General features: G+C 44.9%; 1 protein-coding gene across 2 annotated transcripts in view; it reads left to right on the top strand.

The window, feature by feature from the left end:
* SLC2A9 (solute carrier family 2 member 9) overlaps positions 1–25,191 on the top strand; it is a 1,599,887-nt gene that overhangs the window by 938,290 nt on the left and 636,406 nt on the right. For both annotated transcript variants that reach the window (XM_086964092.1, XM_086964093.1), the window contains exon 8: positions 14,453–14,640. In XM_086964092.1, coding sequence (XP_086820218.1) covers positions 14,453–14,640 — 188 coding nt within the window. The remainder of the gene's footprint in view (positions 1–14,452; positions 14,641–25,191) is intronic.

The raw sequence follows: 25,191 nt of genomic DNA on the forward strand, positions 1-25,191 counted from the left end.
TATGGGAAGCCTGAATGCATTTCGAATTAACCACAGTCCAATAGGCAGCTTTGAACTCGAATTTGGATGGAAATATACTTACAGTTGGGGATGTCCACAAGTGGACCATACCCATATCTGCTAGTATATTTTTGACACGCCTGAACCACCCCAATTTCCTATTTACGTCCAAATCTTTGACTTCCATCAAAGCTTGTGCATAATGGGTGAGTTCTGGGGTTACCCATAATCTTCTCCAATAGGAAACCAACCTGTAATGTGCCACATCCCTGATTGTATGACACCCTAAGTCCAAAAACAAGGGAACTAGAGGGGTCAGCGCACTCAATATGTTAGTATGGCAGTTTTTGTGATTATGAATTAAATTTGCTCAGTGTATGTTTAATTTAGTCAGATAGCTGCATTGGTTTCCCTCTTTATAAGAATTTCACTCTTTCAAGGTTAACACACATAGCTCCACTCACCTCCACGGAGTTTCCTCCAGCTGGCTTATGATGCTTCCCACTAACACGGCAATGCCCTTTGTTAGCTAATACTGAAAAACAACACAAGTGGGCTCAAACCCAAAGCAAGCAGCACTACATGTGTGCCTACCATCCACCTCCTGTTCCCAATTGCTGGTGTGGACTGGTTGGGGGAGTGGCGGGAAAAGGGATATGAAGCAGCGAATAGAGATAAAGCTGTACTGAGCCAGCGAAACTGCACTTTTCATAAATGAAGATTACTGGCATCGGAGGTCTGTGCATGTTTGCAGGGAGGCAAAAAAAAGAGCAAGAATAAATCAAATAAAAGATGGGGTGGGTGCATTCGCAAGCACAGAGGGTGAAGGGCTGTGTGGATGTGTTGGTTGGCACAATGTGCGCATGTTACAGTGCTGTCTCTGAAGGGTCTTTCATGAGAAAGGCTTGAGACAAAAACATGAAGTGATGCATTCTTATAGCATGTCTAAAGACGATCGCTGCAGATCAGGCAATGTGCAAATAACGAAAGCAACAACATAAAGCCATGCAAGAGACTTCATTTTGGGAAAGGGTTGTCTGCTAGCGCGTCACTGCTTTCACCGACCTAAAAAAACAACACCTGACCTGCAATAGCCAGATGGGAGGAGGGAAGAGAGGCCATCACATGCTGTACTGTGTGATGGCCAACTAAAATGTTTCTCAGAGTAAAATCGCACGAAAGAAAAATAAACACACAAAGGAGGGACATTGACAGAAATGCATCAATAAGAAGCCAGTATTTCTGAATGCCACAGATAGGAGCCAATGGCAATTGGTGGGTTTCTCAAACCCTACAGAAGAGATATAACAGGTCGATCAAATTTTGACCTAAAAAGGAAGGCTAAAAAAAGTGTAGGAGTGCCTGACACCCTCTTATATAGATTTACTTCATTGTTTCCCCCTTTCTGTGCCATCAATTTATCTGATAACCACAACATAGTGTGGAACCTTTCCAAGGCCATGGCAGAAATCGAGTATTGCAATTTTTTTAACAGATCTCCCCAAAACCTCAATAATGGTTTGTCTTGGACTAAGTACCAACATTGGTATTCCTCACCCTGGCCTAAGACATTTATTGTACCTCCTTTAATCTGATTAATCTGGCTCAATGAGACCCTGTCTTTTTCAACCCGAGTTGAGAAGCTGGTTGGGACCTGCTTCGGCACTCTGAAAGCTCTGAGGAAGTTTCTTCCTCTCTTTCCAAAACCTGCTAAAGAAAGGGTTGTTCGCGCCTTGATCTTGTCCCGCCTGGACTATGCCAACACACTTTGTGTACTGTTACAAAAAAACAAGGGAACCCAAAAGGAATTGCATAGGGACCTTGGGCAGTATCATATTGTAGAGAACAATGGTCCCTATTTTTGGAGCAGAAATCACATTCATACAATAATCAAACTCTAAATAGTTAGTATGTCTTTCGTACAGCCGGACAAGAATTTATTTTTCAAATAAGAGCAAAATTAAAAAGGTGTTTCAGACACTAGATGACAAGTGGGCACAGCCGTCACCCACAGAACATTAAGACACAACAACGAACACAGAATGGCCAAAGGGCAAGGTAAGATATGTCTTTACACTTATGTATTAGAATTTTATTCCAGGAAATCCTTGACCCTTTAGATGCCCATATGAAACTCGCGATTTCTCACTGGATCTTCTTCAAAGAGTCTCTCTTAAATTCCAGTGGGATGACATTAAAGAAGTAAGTAAATTTGGGAAGTATGGACATTTTTATCATGTTTGATCTTCCCAGGAAGCTTAGTGGTAACCCATCCCATACTTTGAAGAGTTTTTTGGTCTCAAGGGCAATCCTATTGAAGTTTAACTGGGGCACTTTTTTAGATCTTTGACCAGCGTTATACCCAGGTATTTTATTTTGTCTTTGGAGTATGGGGTATTCTGATGTACGTTCCAGCTCATGGATTCAGTTTTAGCTTCATTGGTCAAGTACCCAGATACTTTGCCAAATTCCGCATTTGTCTTATCTATTGCTGCAGAGGAATTTTGGAAGTTATCTGTAAAGATCATTAGGTCGTCCGAATATAACGCCACCTTTTTGGCCCACTCGCGGTTTTTGAAGGGAGTTATTGATCCGTTATTTCTGAGAGTACTTGACAGTGGCTCGATGTAAAGATTGAACAACATCGGTGACAGGGGTCACCCTTGCCTCGTTCCTCTTTGTATGTCGATATTATTGGTGAGGCCCCCGTTGATTAGAGTCTTTGCTTTTGGTTTTTTGTAGGTTTCAGACACCAAATGACTTAAGCACTGGCCAAGGTTGTATTTGTTAATGACTTTGTTTAGAAAGGACCAGTTGACTCTGTCAAATGCTTTAGCCGCATCAAAAGTAATTATAGTAAGGGGGATCGTTTCGCAGGTCGCTACATCTATCGCGGCAAAGAGCTGATGGGTTATTTCGTATATTTGCCTTCCCTTTATAAAACCCTTTTGGTCCGGGTGGATCAGTTTTGGCATTACAAGGGCCAGTCTCCTTGCTATGATCTGCATAAAGATTTTAAAATCGCAGTTCAGCAGCGAGAGGGGTCTGTAAGATTCACAGATTGCAGGGTTTTTCCCTGGTTTTAAAATGATGCTGATAGTTGCGTTGTTCCATGAATCTGGGATTTTACCCTGTTCCTTGTATATTGTGTTTAAAAGCCTTGTTATCGGTGGGGCCAAGATTTCTCTCAAAGCGGAATAAAGTTCGTTTGGTAGTGCATCAGGACTGGCAGCCTTCCCTTTTTCAGACCTTTTAGCGTCGTTTTCACTTCCTCAATCGTTATTTCCGCATTTAGCTCCTCTTTTTCTTCTTCCGATAGTTTGGGTGGAAGTAAGGGGTCAAAGTACTTTCCAGTTTGTTCTTCTGGTGAGGAGGAGTCTTCCTTCTATAGGTTGGAGAAGAGGTTTTCGAATTCCTGCTTGATTATCGACTCTTCAGAAGTTAAGCCGCTTTGATTGTTCTGCTGTATGCTAGCTATTTTATTTCTGGTTTGGTCGGTTTTTGTTTTCCATGCCAGCAGTTTTCCGCATCCCTCCCCATACTCATGATTAGCGAGTTTGCTTGCTTCCCACTTCATCTTAACTCTGTTTTCTAGGTAGTCCGCCAGCTTTTCTCTTAATTTCCTCCTTTCCTCCTCCATTGTATCTTTTGTACCTTTATCATTTTCTGCAATTATCTGTGCATCAATTAAGTTTATACTTTTTTCCATATCTCCAATCTCATGTTTGGTGAGTTTTGTTCTGTGAGCTCCCATGCTAATTATTTTCCCTCTGATAACTGCCTTATATGTGTCCGAAGTAGTTTGGTCTGATGTGCCTACTCGATTGTCCTCAAAGAAGTTGGCTGAGGTTGTACCTAGCTCTTCCCGTAGCTTAGGATCTAGTAATAGAGTGCGGTCAACTGTCCATCTGGGTTGTGATTTATTTATTGTGGCTTGTAGAGTGAGTTGTACTGCCGAGTGGTCAGACAGATGTGCTGGTAGATGGTCTATGACTTTAATGTTGCTATGCAGACTTTTGCTTATCAGGAAGTAATCGATTCTGGATCTGTGTCCTAGTTTTTTATTATGAAGAGTAAAAGGAAACCTTTTGTGCCTTTCTCCTTCAAGTTCAAGTTCAAGTTCAAGTTCAAAATTTTGTATAGCGCACTGCTCACCCAGAGGGTCTCAAGGCGCTTGTGGGGGGGGGGGGGTATTTTACTTATCGAATATCCAAGTTTTAAGTTGCTTTCTGAAGGAGAGGTGGTTCTGTGTAAGGCGGAGGTGGGTGGGGAGAGAATTCCAGGTTTTGGCTGCTAAGTAGGAGAAGGATCTTCCCCCCATGGTGGATCTGTGGATGCGCGGAATAGCAGCGAGGGCCTGATTGGGCGAACGAAGTTGGCGGGTGGGGGTGTAAAAGGACAGGCGCGTGTTGAGGCATTCGGGTCCTAGGTCGTAGAGGGCTTTGTGTGCGTGGGTGAGGAGTCGGAACGTTATCCTCTTGTTGACGGGGAGCCAGTGGAGGTCTTTCAGGTGACCGGAAATGTGAGCTTGGCGGAGGATGTCTAGTATGAGTCTGGCCGAAGCGTTTTGGATGCGTTGGAGTTTTTTCTGTAGTTTGGCTGTGGTTCCGGCGTAAAGGGTGTTTCCGTAATCCAGTCGGCTTGTGACCAGTGCGTGGGTGACCGTTTTTCTTGTTTCGGTGGGAATCCAATGGAATTTTTTTTTGAGCATGAGTAGGATGTTGAAGCATGATGAAGAGACGGCGTTGACTTGTCTGGTCATCGAGAGGGAGGAGTCCAGGATGAAGCCCAGGTTGCGTGCGTGGTCCGTTGGTATGGGTGCTATTCCCAGGGCTGGTGGCCACCATGAGTCGTCCCAAGCAGAGGGGGATGAGCCTAAGATTAGGACTTCCGTTTTGTCCGAGTTCAGTTTTAAAAGGCTGTTCTTCATCCACTCGGCTACATCTTTCATTCCTTCGTGTAAGTTGGTTTTGGCGGTGTTTGGGTCTTTGGTGAGGGAGAGGATCAGCTGGGTGTTGTCTGCGTAGGAGATGATGTTGAGGTTGTGTTGGCGCGCGATGGATGCGAGGGGCCTCATGTATACGTTGAAGAGGGTGGGACTGAGTGAAGATCCTTGTGGTACGCCACAGATGACTTCGGTGGGCTCCGATCTGAAAGGGGGGAGGCGGACTCTCTGGGTTCTTCCGGCGAGGAACGAGATGATCCAGTCCAATGCTTTTCCTTGTACTCCGACGTTGTTGAGGCGTTGTATGAGGGTGCTATGACAGACTGTGTCGAAGGCTGCGGAGAGGTCAAGTAGGATGAGGGCAACTGTTTCTCCGTTGTCCAGTAGTGTTCGAATGTCGTCTGTTGCTGCGATGAGGGCGGTTTCGGTGCTGTGTTTGGCTCGGAAGCCGGACTGTGAGGGGTCGAGGGATTTGTTGGATTCGAGGAAGGTGGCGCGCTGACTGTTGACGGCTTTCTCAATAACTTTGGCAGGGAATGGGAGGAGCGAGATGGGGCGGTAGTTCTTAAGTTCAGTGGGGTCTGCTGTGGGTTTCTTCAGAAGGGTGCTGAGTTCGGCATGTTTCCAGCTTTCCGGGAAGGTAGCGGAGTTGAGGGAGCAGTTGATGACCTCTCGGAGATGGGTTGCGATGATGGAGTCTGCTTTGTTGAAAATGTGGTGGGGACATGGGTCGGTAGGCGATCCTGAGTGGATGGAGTTCATCAGGCGGATGGCGTCTTCAGTGTTGATTGGGTCCCAGGCGCAAAGTTGGTTAGAGGGGGTATTTGGTTTGGGGGTGGGTGGAGTGGACTGGTCTCCGGACTGGTTTTCAAAGCTGTTATGTATGTTGGCGATTTTGTTCTGGAAGAAAGAGGCTAAGGAGTCGCAGAGGTCTTGGGATGGGGTGATGTCGTTGGTGCCGGCGGTGGGGTTGGTAAATTCTTTGACGATGTTGAATAGTTCCTTGCTGTTGTGGGCATTGTTGTCAAGTCGATCCTTGAATGCTGATTTCTTGGTGGATCGGATCAGTTGGCGGTGTTTGCGGGTGGCGTTCTTGAAGGTGGTCAGGTTGTCAGTGGTTGGGTTTATTCTCCAGGCTTTCTCGAGGGTACGACAGAACTTCTTGGATGTCTTAAGGTCATCGTTGAACCAGGGGGCTTTTTTGCTACTTTGCTTGATTTGATGGTTTTTCAAGGGTGCTAGTTCGTCGGCGCTGTGCGTGATCCATTGTGTGAGGTTGGTGGCAGCTTGGTTTGGGTCCGATGGTTTGGCAGGAGGGTTTTTCTGAAGCGAAGTGAAGAGCTGGTCAGTGGTAATTTTGTTCCAGTTTCTTCGGGGGATTGGTTGAGGGAGGTTGTGGGTCGTGGTCTTTTTGTAGTTGAAGTGAACGCAGCTGTGGTCTGTCCAGTGCAGAGCTGTGGTGTGGTTGAAGGAGATGTGCTTGCTAGAGGTGAAGATTGGGTCGAGCGTGTGCCCTGCATAGTGGGTGGGGGTATCAACAAGTTGTTTTAGTCCGAGATTGGCCAAGTTGTCCAGAAGGGTGGTGGTGTTGCTGTTGTTTTTCTTTTCCAGGTGGAAGTTGAGGTCTCCCAGTAGAATGTAGTCCTCAGAGGGGAGGGCGTGTGGGCTGATGAAGTCAGTGATGTCTTCGCTGAATTGTATGCGGGGTCCTGGTGGTCTGTAGATGAGGGTGCCTCTGAGTGTGGTTTTGGGGTCGGTGTGGATCTGGAAGTGAAGGTGTTTGGCGGCTGCGAGGTTATCGTCTGAGCTGGTCGTGATGCGGATGGAGTTCTTATGTACGATGGCGATGCCTCCTCCTGTTTGGATGGTGTAGTCTTTTCGGATGATCTTGTAGCCGTCCGGGATGGCTATGGCGATGTCGGGAGCTGATGAGGGGTTCATCCAGGTTTCTGTAAGGAAGGTGACGTCCGGCGAAGTGGTGTCGAGTAGGTTCCAAAGTTCAATGGCGTGTCTGTGGACCAAGCGGGTGTTGAGTAGGATGCACTTCAGGTGGTTAGTGTCGGAGCTCTGTTTGGAGTCTGTGGATTTAGTGTGGGTCCTCATGCAGTTGAGCTTGCAGGAGTGGCAGGTGAAGGGTCCATGGGTATGTCCAGGGGCAGCTTGGTAGCAGTCTTGGAGTCAGCCGGGGTTGAGTGCTGAGAGGGATGCGGCATCATACGTTATGCGGGTGGAGTGGGATTTGCAGGAACCAGGGGGTCGGGCGCTGGGCGCGGTCCAGGCGCGGACGGGCGTAGATGGGCTTACCTTTGGCGCACCTTCGGCGCGCATGGGGCGTGACCGCTGTGCGTGAACGCTGCACGCAAATGCGTCTGTCATATGTGGATAGAGGAGGGGGGCGGAGCGAGGGAGGAGCAGCTGGGAGGCGGGAGTGGGGTGGAGAGGACGGGCTCCGAGGCACAACAACAACAAAATGGCAGCAAAAGCGAAACCGGAACAGGTTGGGGCACAAAGTAGGGATACGCTGTGGGCAGTGGCACAGGCACAATCAGGTATTAATGAATGTATTAAAATCAGTGATGTGAGCGCTACTATTACCACTGCATAAAACCAGCAATACAAATAATAATTAAAGGTCTAAGCTTCACAAGCGAGCAATACAGACTAGGACTGCACAAATAAACGAGCAATATTTAAGTGAGGTACAGCTCTATATCATAAAGCAGCCAGCAGTTTTTCAAGGCGCAAAGCAAAGAGCGCAGCCCAACGATACCACAGGAGAGCAGGGAGCGTGGGGAGCGACCGCTACTGAGAGCGTCAGGACGGTCACAGCGCTTCTGAGGACGGGGCAAGCCTATGCAGTCAGTGGGAGGGAGGAGCAGCTGGGAGGCGGGAGCGGGGTGGAGAGGATGGGCTCCGAGGCACAACAACAACAAAATGGCAGCAAAAGCGAAACCGGAACAGGATGGGGCACAAAGTAGGGATACGCTGTGGGCAGTGGCACCGGCACAATCAGGTATTAATGAATGTATTAAAATCAGTGATGTGAGGGCTACTATTACCACTGCATAAAACGAGCAATACAAATAATAATTAAAGGTCTAAGCTTCACAAGCGAGCAATACAGACTAGGACTGCACAAATAAATGAGCAATGTTTAAGTGAGGCACAGCGCTATATCATAAAGCAGCCAGCAGTTTTTCAAGGCGCAAAGCAAAGAGCGCAGCCCAACGATACCACAGGAGAGCAGGGAGCGTGGGGAGCGACCGCTACTGAGAGCGTCAGGGCGGTCACAGCGCTTCTGAGGACGGGGCAAGCCTATGCAGTCAGTGGGAGGGAGGAGCAGCTGGGAGGCGGGAGCGGGGTGGAGAGGACGGGCTCCGAGGCACAACAACAACAACAAAATGGCAGCAAAAGCGAAACCGAAACAGGATGGGGCACAAAGTAGGGATACGCTGTGGGCAGTGGCACCGGCACAATCAGGTATTAATGAATGTATTAAAATCAGTGATGTGAGCGCTACTATTACCACTGCATAAAACCAGCAATACAAATAATAATTAAATGTCTAAGCTTCACAAGCGAGCAGTACAGACTAGGACTGCACAAATAAACGAGCAATGTTTAAGTGAGGCACAACCATTGGAAGAGGTTTGAGTCATCGGTATTTGGTCCATAGTATCCTGCTATGGTAAAGGTATTGTCATGAATTCTTACCTTAGCTAAAGCCCATCTGCCTTTGCTATCCAGTACCTTGTGCTCAACTTTTGCATTAAGTGATTTTTTAAAGAGAATTGCAATGCCCTTGACATTGCAGTCTTGGTTGGTACATACGTAGGTGTCCACCTAGCTAAGGTTTTTCACTATTTGTTCCCATTCTGCCTTCAAGAGGTGTGTTTCTTGTAGCATGATCACTTCATTATCCACTTCCTTTAGGTATTCGAGTATCCTTCTCCGTCTGCTACTTGTTCTGAGCCCATTAACGTTCCATGAGAGAATTTTGAATTTTTTAGTTGTTGTCATCACGCTTTTTTTTGTGGGTTCTTAAGCTTATTTCATTTTTACAGTTCCTGTAAACTCCTTCTATTTTAGATGCTGAGGACATTTTTTCTATTTTTTTCCCTAGTTTGCTTCCCACCTGTGGTGTCTTTTCTGTTTGTTTTTGTATTTTTTTTTTTTGTGACGTTCATTGATGCCCACCCCGAGGAAGCCTCCTATCTTTTTTTTGGGCGGTATTATTCGCCCTTCATGAGCTCCATGGTTCGCCTTGTTTACATATTTTTTCCTGTCTTAACTTACATTCGTGGTCCACAGCTGCTCCTTCATTTGCTCTAAGAAAGTCTCTACCTCACTGGGCTCCCTTATATTATACATTTTGTTTCGCCACATGATCCTCAGCGCAGCAGGGAATTTCATCTGGACTGTGGCTCCGAGGGACTTTAGCTCTTGCATAAATTGTCCTAACTCCCACTGTCTGTCCTGGGTGGCTTTAGACATATCAGAGTGAATCCTGAAGGACCAATTGTCTTTATTTAGGGAGCTGCTCTTTAGACCTTCACTTAGTAGTTTTTCCTTTAGTGTATATGTTTTAAAGTTTATTAAGATCTTCCTTGGTGTCCTTCTCTCTTTACTCTTTCCAAAGGGGTCTCGGTGTACCCTCTGTATGTCGTCAGCCAGGTTCGCTTCTTTAGTCCAGGGGAAGTATTCTTCAAGTAGTGAGATGGTAAATTTCTTAATGTCAGACCCGTCCAGATTTTCTGGAACATTTAAGATCCTCAGATTGTTTTTCCTTGCTTGATTTTCTAGCGATTCAAGTTTTTCTTTTATACTTTTGTGTGAGTCTCTTAGCTTTCTGATCTCCTTCTGATTGGTGTCCAACTTTTTGCTAAGGGTCTCCACCACCGACTCAACTGCTGACACCCTATCGCCCAATGCATTCATTTTTTGATCCAGGGTCTCACATACCTCCTGAATCTTGGCTTGATTGGTTTCGGACAGTGTACATTTTTCTCTCATCTCTCCCAGCACCTTCTCCATGAAGTTTTCCATGAGTTTTCCCATTTGTTCTATGATGGAATGAGGGAGAGGGGGACCTAAATTGACTGTCTGGGGCTCGTTTGTATCTGGCAGTACAGGACCTTCTGGTACCTCCATTTGTGGGTCTGTGTGGGTATTGTTTTCTATGCTCATTCTCTGAGTGTTGTTTCTTGGTTCTTCGGTATGCGGTAGCACTCTTAATAGAAGACTGCTCTCCGGGGTAGGGGTTATGTCACGAGATGCTGGGGAGTTATCTCTTGCTTGTGTCGGTTGCTGAACTTTAAAAAAGGATTTCAGCGAGGGGGTAATTTTTACTTTTTGTTCTGTTTGGACCCCTCCTTTCTCTGACCTAGGTTTAGGTTGGCGGTCACGGTTAGCGGTGCCTCTCAATTTTCTTTTTATGTTCACTGGTAGTATCACTTGTTTGGTGGGGGGGAAAAAACTTTGCTTGGGGAACTGCCTATTCCTGAGGCAGTAACTGGATCTTGTCCAGATCCCTTCTTCGAGCTCTATTCTGGGTTGAGGATTCCCCTTTTCTCCTGTTTTAGTGCTTGATTGTGAGATTTGTACCACTGAAATTGCCCCCTCCGCACACTCAATACCCCCGGCACCTCCAATACCCTCCTTTCCTCCGTCCTTTCATAGTGAGACCTCCTTTTTACCCCCCTTGCAGCCCTCAATCAGGTCTAGAGCTATGACCGCCTGTCCTTTCTTCTCCCCTCGTACCTTGCTCATGGGGTAAGAGCTGGGGCTGAAAGGAGTCCTCCGGTCTTCGTCTGTTGGGTGTGCTCATAGCCTGTTTTTTGACTCTGCACCTCCTGCTTCTACCTTCCCGGACCAGCCCCTCGCAGGTCTGGAGTCTTTGGTGAAGGGCTCAGTTCGTTTCCCCTCCACCTGGATAGCACTGGCGCTGTTAGGGGGTTTTGCCTCTCCCTTACGTGTATCGATGTTTCTGGCTCCGGCAGCACCGCCTTTCGTGCCTCGGAAACAGTACTGCTACCGACGCGCTGGTGAGCTGATGTGACTGCTACTGCTGCCGATCCTCCCGAGCACTCTCCGACACTCCCTGTGCGCACCCGATGCTGTCGCCCAGAGCCCAGGGAAGACAATGAGACCGCTGCTGGAGCCTCTGAATCCCTGCGGACCGGAGTCCCACATCCCTCGGAGACCTGCCCCGTCCAAAGTCGGCCCGATTTTCCGGCCTTGAGGACCCTCACGAAACTTCAGTAGGTGGGCTTTCTTTTTGTTTTTATTCCGCTACTACATCGTAGCGACTGTGGTAATGGTATGTAGTAGGTTTGGTCTAGAACTGACGGCGAGCATGGAGCTCCCGACCGGACCTTCTAGCCGGCCGCCATCTTCCTCTCACCCTGGATCGGACAAGGATATATTAATAGTGTTAAACATAACTTATAGTCATTCTGCCCCTGCCCCCACCGTGGTGACAGTGGCATTAGTGCACTGAGAGGCAAGGCAGTTGTCATGTGAACTCAGTATGTGGGCTAGATTCCATTAGCTAGAGCAGCATTGCAGTCTATTAAATCAAACACACCACGTTTCTGTACAGCTTGCATTGTAAACATGTAATGTGCTCAGGGAAAAGAAAGATCAGTGAAATCAAATATTTTGATTTGTAATCTTACCTTGCCAGCTTTTAGAGGCTATGTCCCAGTCTGTCCTGCTGGTTGGTGAGATGAGGCCACGGTTGGGGTGGGGTGTCCCAGGAGAGCTGAAAGTGAAAGCTCTACTCTGCCAACACGGCAAATGCATTTGTTTTTACAATATGCAGCGTTACTACATGAATCACAGCACAAGACATTGTGCTTTGTTTGATTGATGTAGTTAACTGTTAGTTCTAACGCTGTAAACAAAAAACAGACTAAATGACCCCTCCCTTTCCCCTCTCGTCACAGGGATGACTTGATAAAGGGCGAGTCATCAATGTTGCCCCAGTAATAAGCAGCCTCGGGAGGTACAGGCCTTAAACTGCACCCGCCCAGGGCTGCTTTAAAACATGAGGCTGCCTCGAGTCATTTGTGGGAGGTCTCTAAAGACCTCGCTATACTGAATTCAGAGAATTGCAGGGCTGACACCACGTGAGCCTGTGTTTCCAGAGGAGCATTAGAGCATTAGAGCAGTTTTGTGACCCATGCGCACTCACCTGTGTCACAAGAAGCCTACCTGCCTGCATCTCTGACACCGGTGCCTGGGCGTCACTCATCCATCAGGCAGGCAGCAGCGCATCAGTCCGATTCCAGCACTGGCGCAAGGCTTCCACGTTTCTTCTAAAATGCTAAGGAACATCGTCACTGATGTTACTTGGCATTTTTAAAGAAATGTGGATGCTGGTAAGTGCTATTTGCAATTACCATAAAGGTAATTGCACATAGCAATTGCAATAGGGTGGGCCGAGCCCCAGGGTCCGAACCCCAGGGTCCGAACAAAGAAACCGTTGCTGAGCTTTAAGACCAAACTTTTGCAAAGATCTGGAAAAGTTCCTCTTAGTCAGTCCTGCATTCCCAAGCTCCCCAAGTAAGTCTTCTAGGGCTCAGGTTTCCTCTCAAGCATGGAAGGCCTCCTTAAAGACTATTCCTCGTTGGTCAAGTGGGCCTTCTTGGGATCTGGAGCCTTTCTGCTTTTTGAGTCCATGAGGCAGGAAAACAAGAGGCCAACCACTAGACCCTTGGAGAACTGTTCTGATTCCTAGGTGCCAGCAGGAGTTAGAAGTCATTGTAGAAGTCACCCATTTATCAGAAGGAGTCAGGAGGCTTCTTACAGAGCAAGGTCTTTTTCCTCAGCAAGAGTCTTCCCAGTTACAATAGTGTTCTGAAAAGTAGTTGTGCTAGATATATCTTGTGCAATAGGCAGTGATTGGAGAAAGTTCAGCACCTATTCATAACAATCTTCTCACAGTCCCCCCACAACAGCTATTCAAGCGACTAATATTCATTTCTGTCTTCCATCATTATAGGTCACTTCACTTTCCTTTTCTGATTGGTGAAATCAAATGATGGGTTCAAACATTTTATATACCAATACACCAATACAAATAGTGTCTGATCATAACAAAATGGTTTCATGCCTAATACACAACTCGGTAAGGCAAACCATTAATGTACAAAACGTACATATTACTAACACTCTAAATTATTTCATGTACGTATTTTGCATGGCATGTTGTCTAGCAGCAACTTTACGGTTTTTGCTAGATCTTTCGTGTATTGTTTTTTGGACGAGAAAAAGATCTCTGAGGAATCTGGAATCCCTCCCACTAGAGTACGTAGATTTCTGATTTTTTTGGGTCCTTTTGCAAAAGGGTTCTCTGATCCTGGCCCTTGAGGGAAAGTCAGTTTGTGTTTATTTTATGGGAGGAATACATTCTGTAGCAGGTATGCTTTTGGACTCTTCCTGAAGTCTGACAGCTTTAATACTGTCATAGACACATTGTTAAAATGATTCCACAAGCCTTTGCAATACCCCTTGAAAGACTACCCATCTCCCTGTTCCATTTGATTGGAAGCTTGCTGTTCTATCTGTAGCTTTTAGGCATGGGTGTGGGAGAAAAGATAAACGCGGGGAAAGCCACCAAGAGCAACATGAAGGTCTGTTCTTTGTGGCTGTTTTTTTTTCTTTTTAATAATGCCGCTCTGAACTATGCATGCGCATTTATGCTTATTTTTTAAGTTTCTAAGAACGGAAAAGGGAGAAAAGTAAAATTCGGGTTTCACTGTAGAGAATGAAGTGATATCTAATGTAATGAGAAAACATCTGTCCCAAACGAAATATACTGAGGATAACAAGGTCGTATATTGTCAGCGATCGTCTAAACCACGAATGCCATTTGCTGGAGTTTGATTTAACTTTTATGAACTCTTTGGACCTTTTTCAATACATAATTCTGTATATTTTGTGTAGGTGAAAATAATACCATGCAAATTTCTATTTATCTCTTTTGCCAAATAGTTAGTCTTGGGCAAAGCTGACCTAGAAGTCAGATTACATACAGTAATCAGGAATTTTACACAATATTTGCATCCTTCTCTGACTGTTGTTAAATATGTCAGTATTTTTTAAAAAATGTATTTCTTTTACAAAAGCAAAGAGATGCCAGGGCTCAATCTAGTCTCCTGTGTGGATCAGAGCAAATGTCGGTGTAAAATTGTATTGCAAGATAGCGACATTGATTGCAACTAGTAAAGGAAATGCCGATAACTAGTGTACAATTCCCCAGCTGAAGAATAATTTGAGTAACTGTCCGTATCTGTCTATTACGGAATTCCCTAGGCTATACTCAGAGGTTGGCTCGAATGATTTAGAAGTGGCCAAACACCGTTAATCATTGAAATAGCTCTCCATGCATCTTCAGATGTGCCCCAGAGAAATGTTTTAAGGCAAATCATCATCAATACTTTAGAGTAATACAAACATATTGGTTTAAAATATTAAATGACATCTTCATATTTCTTTCCACAGCATTCCAGACCTTTCTTGGGAAGGAGAATGTGTTTCAGGCAATGGAAGCGGTTTTAGCAGAGAGTAAAATACAGAAAAACCTTAAATTACTGTCTGTTCCACAACTTCTAGTCAAGCGCTCTGTTCGCTGGCAGATCATTACCGTTATTGTTACCATGGCTTGCTACCAGCTCTGCGGTCTGAATGCTGTGAGTATTCAATGCTGTAACGCAGCCTCTCCAGGCCCCTTTCTTTGCTTCAAGATTCTTAATTGTACAACACCTACAATGTAATTATTTCGAAATTGTCTTCTTTTGTGACTAGATTATTCTTTTTGCTGTTCATTACTGTACAAATGAAAGTTCCTACCAATGAATAAGGGATAATAATAGGTTACATAAATGTCATTTTTTGAGTGTTTCAGCTTTATGTTGGATATTTTGAAGAGCAAGAGCACTTAGTGGACCATTTTCCACATATAATTGCCTGACAATTGTAGACCAGTAGTTGCCATTAATTAAAGTACTTTTTTTGCTTTCTTATGGCACATTATATCACATTTACTCTGTCTTGAGTTATTATCTCTGTCATTTACTCATCACAAATATCTTCCTGTCTGGGTCACCAAATCCTTGATTATGTATTCATCATGCTTTGCTGCAGCTACAATTATGTCCCGAAACTTCTGTTCATTATTTAGCACCAACACATTTGTGTCTGGCCTCAAAAGAAATCCGCACTCATATAGGAATAGACTTATTGAGTTCCACTGAGTGCAGAACATTTCTAATTTTCAAATATTAGTGTGAACCATAAATATTAGACATTTGTTATATTCTTAGATGATTGTTGTTATGGCATAGAAAGGTACTTCGTAATTGTAGATAAACTTTCTTTGACACCGAAAATGTCTGGTCATGCTCAAACCCTACTTTGTCCTCCACAACTGCCAGGATTCCAAGAGCGGCAGCAGCAGTGTATTGCTTAACATTGGTCTTCGCGGAGAGACACAGTTTGATTCCGTGAACCAAATGGACTGTAGCGGTTGCGGTCTCACCGCCAGGGTGGCTGAATTATTAGATTGCATGTTCCCTTCTTTTAGCAAGCAGTGGAAGGACCACTGTAGCTGCAAGGATGACACCTGTATGACTGTGCCCGCTGCTATGAGCGGGGGCAGTGCGAGTGGGTGGTAGGGCTTCTGGTTGTCTATGGTCAGTGAGTCTCCGATGAGCACGCTGATGACTCTGTACAGTTCTGTGGGGCATAACACAACCTCTTCTGGATTTTCTCTCAAACTTTGCATTATCGATCATTCCACAACACTGCAGCTTTTTCGAAGTACAGGCTTTGACATAAGTCCAGGAACAAATCTCCACCTAAGAAGCAAAACTGTGAATTAAAACAGATATTCCTACCGCCTAAGCTCTAACCTTGCACTAATGAAAGATGCCTCTTGGGGCAAGGTCACTAGTTGTACATTCAAGTTCTAAGAGAAGGGTGTGAATCTACCATCCTGGGTTACTTTTTAGCCGAAGGATATGTACAGGAATGGGGCTGACTCATCTGGCTGGTCTTGGCTCCCTGCCATTCTGGGTGGGGGCAACTTCTCAGCTGTCCCTAAACTTAATTTTAACCAACTACTTGACTCTTTCTTGGAATGTGGCAAGGCTTTTCACAGAGCAATGAACAACGACCTCACAACTGAAATCTGACTGCAAGTGACTTAGGCAACTAATACATTTCAGAAGGTTGATTGCTAAGTAATTCATACCCCAGCCAGAAACTCAGAGGTCTCACAAGTGGAGGGGTTGTCTACCTTCACTCAGTGCAACATAACTGAAAGTATACTTTTTATTCACATTTATACAGTGGCTTATACTTTGTCCCACAGGTCCACCTCTGATAAACAATTCCCCGTGGTTTCTATTTATGTAGCTCCAGGCTCTTTCTCAATAATGGATTGTCCCCAGATCTTGATTTTATGTTTCAAACTGTTGAAGAAGTAGTAGGTAGGATTTTTATTTGCTAGTGAATGTAGCGTAAATTATGAAATTATACCCTTTAAATTAATAGAAATGTAGAACTGTAGGTACGCAGACAAAAGGCTGACCACACTATTTGAGAAGTTAGACTGTGTGGTACTAAATGGATAACTAAAGAGGGACTTACCTGCCAGGCCAACTCCCAGCACTCTCACAGTAGACAGTGTTATCTGTCTATGCAAACCAACCCATTGAACAGTCAGTGCTGGGTGTTAATTGGGAAATACCTCTGAAAAAATTGGAATGTACCTGAGGTGCTGGAGATTCCCAAAAATGTGCACAGATTTATTGTTCTTTAAAAAATGTCATTGTAAAGTTAAACATTTTGAAATCTGTATAAATAACGCTGTAGACAGAAGCAACATCATAGCCTATCAATGATGCAGAATGTCTCTTCCACCCATTTAAGAGGTAACGGTTATCACTGGCTCTCAATTTAGATCAATATATTGATTTGTAAGCAATGTAAAACATTTTCGTAAAAGCATTCCAAAGTAATTAGGATTTTGAGGAAAAGGCATTCCGGCCATAGTGCAGAACTAAACAGCAAAAAAGCACATCAGCTATGGCACGATCTCTGTGCCGTAGCTCGATAGAAAAATACAGAGAATACAGGGAAACTCTGAAGTTTTTATAGCTCTCTAATAGATACCTAAACTCTCTACAGTGACTCAAAAGTAAGGTTCCAATTGTTATCCATGCCTTATCAGGAATGTTCCTAATACTTACTTGAGTTATAGACTGCAGTGATCACTGAGAAACATTCCTTGCATCAACAGGAGGGTGTTTTGATGTATTAACAAGACAAATGTTGAGTCATATAGAGTACCACAATATAGAGGTAAAAAAATATCGTACTAAAATATCGAAGTCAAGAATATCGACATCCTATCTACATCATGGTAAGTACATAAATATCAGAAATAAAATATTGATGTCTAAAATATTGATTTTAAAAATATTGTTTTTAAAAATATAGTTTTTTTATGTTAAAAAAATAATGTAAAATAAAGTAAATAATACACATAATTAAAAGAAACATAGTTAAAAATATTTTCAATTTTTTTTATATCATAACTAATACATATAACGTTAAAATAAATTAAACATATACATATAAAGTATAATATGCAAGAACTTCCTGACCGCCTGGTACTAGGCGGAAAGCTTTCAGGTGCAAACCTCTTTCGTATTTCCTTCAAAATCACGGACCAACATGGGATATCAGAGTGCAAGCAGTGCAAAGTTTTAATCCGGCATTGTAAGACAGGTGTCTTCCATGACGCGTTTCACTCCACGAAGCAGCTTGATCACATGACGCGCCCCAACAGAAATGACGTATTTAAAGTGCATGAAAAGCCCAACCAGCACTAAAAATTGAACTGATCGGCAAGGAAGTGCAGATAATAGACACAGGCAACAGACTTAGACATGTATCCCATAAATACCATATTGCAGTACATTTTTCTAGAAACACTTGATGGTTTTTCTGCATAAAAATAAATACATAGTACATTATAATCTACAAATTGTGCAAATATACTTCATCTGAAAGCAAAAGTGCAAAAGTAATAAATATTGCACATTGGAAAACTAACAACTCTGGCCTTAGATAGTATAGTCATGGCAAGGGCCTATCAATGCCCCCAATTGCAATTGTGCGCCAGGTACAAAGATGTATAGCAGATCAACACAGCAAAAATGGTAAGGTTACACCTTAAATGCAATAATCAAATTATGCAAATACAGTAGATGCCAACTTTCAAGCAACGCTTTCATAAAGGAATTTTTCCATATTTAAAGTGCAAGTGCCTAAATATCGAAAACGGTCAAAAAAGCAGTATATATATTTGTAATAGTAACAAGAATAAATACTGATATATCTGATTAGGCAAAGGGGGATCAAATCTTACCCTATTTGCAGGTTAAGATCAAGAAAAGTAAACTGCAAAGCTAAACTATGCTGGTCTGTAAAGTGCCGAAGTGCTGTGCAATGGGTGACTAATATGCAAAAAGAGCAACTATACAAAATAGCAGCATAACGGGGGCTCTTATAAAGATAAACCTCATATATATAGTCAAAATCTGAAAAGCTCATATGACAGTCCTGTGTAAAAAACAATTTCCCATATAAATAGTTAAAAAAAGTGCAAAAAATGAATCTTTTCATGCTACCAATTCAAATCTGTTGGACAAACTACAGAAGATTATAAAAAAATTGTGAAGGTCCTCATTAATGTTCAGCCCATTCGGAACTCTGGTATCAAGGGCTAAAATAAAATGTGTTTCTTACTGCCTTAATAACTTCTCGTGATTTCCACCTCGTCCGTGGCTAGGAACGGAGCTTAAGACAGTATATTCTAAGTCCTTAAGTTTGTTGTCATGTATGGACTTAAAATGTCTGGCCACCAGATAGTTACTATCTGAACTAACAATAAAATATAATAAGTATACTTACATGATAATATTCGGAAATCATTATTTTAATAACTTATACATTTTTAAAACATTTTAAATTATAAATACATATATACACATTCGCAAATAATATAAATACAAATATAAAAATAGATATAACAAATTAAAGAACTACAACATTTTTTAACTTATTAAAATAAATTATGCACAACATTACCTAAAAGAATACAGAAAAATATTGGATAGCGGAGGGAATAAAATTACAATTCCAACTCCAGAGCGTGCAACAGTAGGGAAAGTGTTGGATAGCGTAAAGGTAAAAATTAGTATTCCCACTCCAGTGAGTGCAATAGTAAGGAACGTTTTGGATAGCGTGAGGGTAAAAATTACTATTCCCACTCCAGTGAGTGCAAGAGTAGGGAAAGTGTTGGATAGCTTAGGGGTAAAAATTCCTATTCCCACTCCAGTGAGTGCAACAGTAGGGAAAGTGTTGGATAGCATAGGGGTAAAAATTACTATTCTTGCACCAGTGAATGCAACAGTAGGGAAAGTGTTGGATAGCGTAGGATGTATAATCGCTATTCCAACTCCAGAGAGTGTAACATTAGGAAAAGTGTTGGATAGCGTCGAGGTAAAAATTACTATTCCTACTCCAGTGAGTACAACAATAGGGAAAGTGTTGGATAGCGTAGGGGCAAAATTTACTATTCCCACTCCAGTGAGTGCAACAGTAGGGAAAGTGTTGGATAGCATAGGGTTAAAATTGCTATTCCAGCTTCAGAGAGTGTAACAATAGGGAAAGTATTGGATAGCGTAATTATTTATAAGTACCAATAAAACAAATTAATAATTACTTTAATAGCACTAAATTACCTCCCACCATATTCCCCAAAAAACCTCAACCCGCTCTACATAAAAATTAACACAATTAATATTTAATTATCGACCAATTAATACAAAATATTTACCAATTATTACTTAATTATCAATAAATTAAGTATCACTACCAATACATCATAATTAAGAAAAAGTTATTACCAATTAATAAATAATTAACAATACATTGATTATCAATACCAATAAATATTAATTAAATACTTAATTATAATTAACTACTTCCCACCATATTCCCCTATAAAAACACAACCCGCTCCTAAACTAAATTAAAACAATTATTATATTTATCAATTAATCAATAAATAAAAATTAATTAGCAATTAATAAATAATAAATGAATTACCAATACCAAAAAATAAAAATGAATCATTACTTAATTACAATTAAATTACTACCCACCCTATTCCGCTATTAACCCACAACCCGCTACGGTACTAAAACGCAAAATGTACTTTAAAAAAATTACTAACTCTAACATTTAATACATATATTTAAAAAAAATACATACTAAAATACATAACTCTAACATAAATATCGATATTATTAACATCAATATTTTTGCTATTGATATTACAAACTTCGATATTAACAAAAACAAAACTTTCTTACCTTCAGGTCAATATTCTGGTCCCGATATTCTTGATGTCGATATTCTGTCCCTACGATATTTAAAACTCAATATTTATTGACCTCCCACCTGAATCAGACATAGCCAGCTTTGTTAGGGGCAGGGTACTCAAGAGCACTGGGGGGCCAGACAAAATTCCAGTTTCAATCGATCAATCAGAACATTTGTAAAGCGCACTACTCACCGGTGAGGGTCTCAAGGCGCTGGGGGGTGGGGGCAGGCGCTGCTACTGCTCGAATAGCCAGGTCTTGAGTAGCCTCCTGAAGGTTAGTAGGTCCTGGGTTTGCCATAGGAGGATGGGGGGGGGGAGTTCCATGTCTTGGCGGCCAGGTGGGAAAATTATCTGCCGCCGGTGGTTGCTCTAAGGGTGCGGGGGGAGGTGGTGAGGTCGGCGGAGCTGAGCTGGCGGTTCGGGTGTAGAAGGTGAGTTGTGTGTTGAGGTATGCTGGTCCGGAGTTGTGGAGTGCTTTGTGTGCGTAGTTGAAGAACTTTAAGGTGATCATCTTGCTGACGGGAAGCCAGTGCAGGTCTCTTAGGTGGGGTGTGATTCGGCTGTGGCGAGGGATGTTGAGGATCAGGCGTGCAGAGGCGTTCTGTATGCGTTGTAGTCATTTCAGGAGTTTGGCCGAGGTTCCTGCATAGAGGGCGTTTCCTTAGTCCTGCCTGCTGCTGACGAGGGCCTGAGTGACCGTTTTTCTTGTTTCGTTGGGTGTTGAAGCAGGAGGACAAGATGGCGTTGACTTACTTGGCCTTAGAGAGTGTTGTGTCGAGGGTGGTTGTCGATGCTGCTCTCAATACGGTCGGCCACCAGGAGTCGTCCCAGCCTGAGGGGGTGAAGCCGAGGATGAGGACCTCCGTCTTGTCCGAGTTAAGCTTCAGACGGCTGTTCTTCATCCACTTGGTGACAGCTTTCATTCCTTTGTAGAGGTTGGTTTTGGCGATGAGGGGGTCCTTGGTGAGGGAGAAGATCAGCTGGGTGTCGTTGGCATAAGAGATGATGTTGAAGTAATGCAGTCGAGTGACGTGGGTGAGAGTGGTTCCATGTAGATGTTCAACAATCTCAGGGTGAGGGATGATCCCTGGGGTTTGTCGTAGATGATCTCAAAGGCTTCCCTACGGAAAGGGGGGAGGCGGATGCTCTGGGTTTTGCCAGAGAGGAAGGAGGTGGTCCATTCTAGAGCCTTGCCTCGGATCCTTGCATTGTGGAGGCGTGTGTGTAGGGTGCAGTGGCAGACAGTGTCGAAGGTGGCTGATAGGTCCAGGAGGATAAGGGCTACGTTTTCACCGTTGTCCATCAGCACCCTGATGTCATCGGTGGCGGCGATGAAGGCAGTTTTGGTACTGTGGTTGCGGCGGAACCTGGACTGTGACGGGTCCAGGATGGTGTTCTCCTCGAGCTAGCGGGTCAGCTGTCTGATGACGATCTTCTCGATTAGCTTCACCAGGAACGGGAGCAGGGAGATGGGCCGGAAGTTCTTGAGCTCCCTCGGATCTGCCTTGGGATTCTTGAGTAAAGCATTGATCTCGGCGTGCTTCCAGTTCTCCAGGAAGGTTGTGGTCTTGAACGAGATGTTGATGGCTTTGCGGAGATGGGGTGCAATGGTGGCGAAAGCTTTGTTGAAGATGTGGTGTTGGCATGGGTCTGACAGAGAGCCGGAGTGGATGGTGTTCATGATTTTGACGGTGTTGTTGTCGTTTATGTTGGTCCAGGTGAGCAGAGGATCAATGTGGGTGGTGACCATGGGGTCTGAGGTGTTGGTGGCTGTCGGGGGGGTCAGGTTGTTTCGAAGCTGTGGTGGATGTCTGTGATCTTGCAATGGAAGAAGGTGGCGAGGAAGTCGCACAGGTCTTGCGATGTTGGGATGTCGTTGGTGTTGGAGCTGTGGTTGGAGAGTTCCTTCACGATGTTGAAGAGCTCTTTGCTGTTTTGTGTGTTGTTGTCAAGGCGGTCCTTGAAGGAGGCCCTTTTGGTGGATCTGATGAGATGATGGTGTCTGCAGATGACGTTCTTATGAGCTGCGTAGCTCTCCGGTGTCTGTTTGCGGTGCCATTTCTTCTCTAGTTTTTGGCAGGTTTGCTTGGAGGCCTGGAGGTCCGTGGTGAACCAGCTGCCATTCTTGTTAGTGCGTCTGTTGGAGGGTTTCTTGATCAGGATGAGAGTGTTGGCGCAGTCATCGATTCAACGCCTGAGGTTGCTGGCGGCCGTGTCGGGTTCGGTGGGGTCAGCGGGTGGGCTTCGGGTGAGGGTGGTGTTTAGCTGGTCTTCAGCGATTTTGCTCCAGCTGCGGTGGGGAATCTGTGGGGTGCTGTTTTGCGTGGTGGGTTTCCGGAAGGTGAAGTGGATGCAGCAATGGTCGGTTCAGTGAAGTTCGGTGGTGTGGCTGAAGGTGAACCGGGAGCTTGCGGAGAAAATGTGGTCTAGCGTGTCGCCGGTGGCTTGGGTGGGCGTTGTGATGAGCTTTTTGAGTCCGAGGTTGGCGAGGTTGTCAATCAGGGTGGTGGAGTTGGTGTCGTTGTTGTTCTCGAGGGGGAAGTTCAGGTTTCCGAGGAGTATGTAGTCTGTGGAGGCGAGGGCGTGCGTTTTGAGGAAGTCGGCGATGGAGTCGCTGAACTGAGGTCGAGGTCTGGGGGTCTGTAGATGAGAGTTCCTCGGAGAGTGGTGTTGGGATCAGTGTGGATCTGGAAGTGCAGGTGTTCCACCTCCTACTCCATTGGTGCGGTCCCACTGCGGGGGATCTTGCAGCCATCTGGAATGGCTATTGCGATGTCCGGTGCCAAGGAGGTGTTCATCCAGGTCTCTGTCAGGAAGGCGACATCCGGGGAGGATGTGTCGAATAGGTCCCAGAGTTCGACGACGTGTTTGCATGCAGAGCGGGTGTTCAGTAGTATGCAACTGAGGTGGTTGCGTCCTGTCACAGTGGGTGGTTTGGCGGCTCAGAGCCTGGTGAAGCTGCAGCTTCGGCAGAAGAAAGGTCCTTTGGTGTGCTTTGGGCGGCCAGGATGCAGGTGTTCGGTGGTCCGGTGTTGAGTACGTGGAGGATTCTGGCTGAGTAGTGGCGGCGGTCAGTGTGGCGTCCGAGGGGACCCGGGGGTCTGGCGCTGGTCCAGGCGCGGACGGTGAGGTAGTGTGGCTCACTGGTTAGAGGCGGCAGACCTGAGAGCAGAGGACGGCCCGGGGCAGGTTTCTGGACTAGGGTCAGCGGACTCGATAATTCTCTCGCCTCGGTGCCCACTCTGATCAGCGATCACACTCGGCAACTCTGGGCATTAGCTTGCCTCATCCTCACTAACGGCCCCACCAGACCGCCGGGGATGCCTGGTCTCACCCTGGAGATACCCATTAAGGGACCATCTCTCAGGGAAGCCAGGAAGGGTTTCGCAGCAGTCGAAGCGCCTTGGGACCCTCCGGGTAAGTAGTGCGCTATATAAATGCCTATACATTTACATTTACATTTACGGGTGCAGACGGGCTTGCCTTAGGCACAGGAGCGGGGCAGCGTATAGGCGGGCCGCGGAGTCAGCCACAGAGGCGGGAAACAAGAGGGTAGAGCAGGCGGAGGATACAGAAGTGAAAAAGAGCACGGTAACAGTACAATAGAAGAAAAAAGGAATAAAGTGGATATACAGCCAAATACAGTACAAGGGTGCAAATTACAGTAAGGCAGACAGGGAAGAAAAGGTGCAGAGTGAGCACAAGGAGCTTACGGCCTACCACTGGCCACCAGGGATGAGGCGCAGGTGGTAGCCTGCGGGTGGAGGAGGGCCTCAAACTTCCAGCAAGCGGCAGCAGCGGGCTTACATGGACATGGACACACAGGTGGTGCTGTGCGGTGTGTAGAGCGACCTGCCTGGAGACAGGGTCAAGGGTCGCAGATTCGTGGGGCACGTTTTTAGCCCCAATATGGCAACACCGGTCACTGAAAGGTCAGTTCCCAGATATCTGCTAAAAATTGCCATGCTTCCCCTCCCTAAAAAAGCATCTTAAGGTACACCCAACATCTACCACCAAATATCCCATTTAAATGCAGCTTGCTAGGTCTTTGCTGAAAGTATCCTTGAACTTTTAAAATCTTGCGTCCATTTTCATCAGAGCTTCTCTGGTGTGTTTGAGTATTGGGTTGGATCTGTGGGGTGTCTGTTTGCCGTTAGAAGGGCTATAGGGTTGAGGCCTCCTAGGATGTCTTTCTCCACTTCTAGCCAGACTGGTTTGTAGGTTTGGGTGTCGTCTAACCAGGCGATTCCTTGCCTTGCCAGGCATGCTGTTTGGTAGGTTTTGAAGTTTGCAAGGTTAAGGCCCCCCAGCTCTTTGTTGAGTCTAAGTTTATGTAGGCTTATTCTGGGTTTCTTGTTTCTCCACAGGAAGATGTTGATTAGTTTGTCTAATTTCTTGTGGTAGGTTTCTGTCATCGGTAGTGGCAGCATGCTTAGCGTGTAGTTGATTGCCGGTGTTATCATCATCGTAATGGTTTCTATCCTTCTCCACCAGCTTATGTATTTTGGAGACCATAGTTCTAGTCTTTCTTTTATTTTTTTTTGTGTTGAGTCCTCGTTGTGTTGTAGCGTGGACGTTAGGTCTTTCCCAAATTGCAGTCCTAGGTATTGGAGTGGTTTTGTCTGCCATGCCAGGCCGGAGTCCCCGAGGACTTCTCTTGTGGTGTGGACGTTCATTGGTTTACACTCCGATTTGTCTTTGTTGAGTTTATACCCTGAGGCTTGAGCGTATTCTCCTATTGTGTCCATGAGTGCCGTTATTGACGTGGATGGTGTCGTGGTTG

This window comes from Lissotriton vulgaris, chromosome 3_2 (genome assembly GCF_964263255.1).
Source record: "Lissotriton vulgaris chromosome 3_2, aLisVul1.2, whole genome shotgun sequence".
In the NCBI taxonomy this organism is placed as follows: domain Eukaryota; kingdom Metazoa; phylum Chordata; class Amphibia; order Caudata; family Salamandridae; genus Lissotriton; species Lissotriton vulgaris.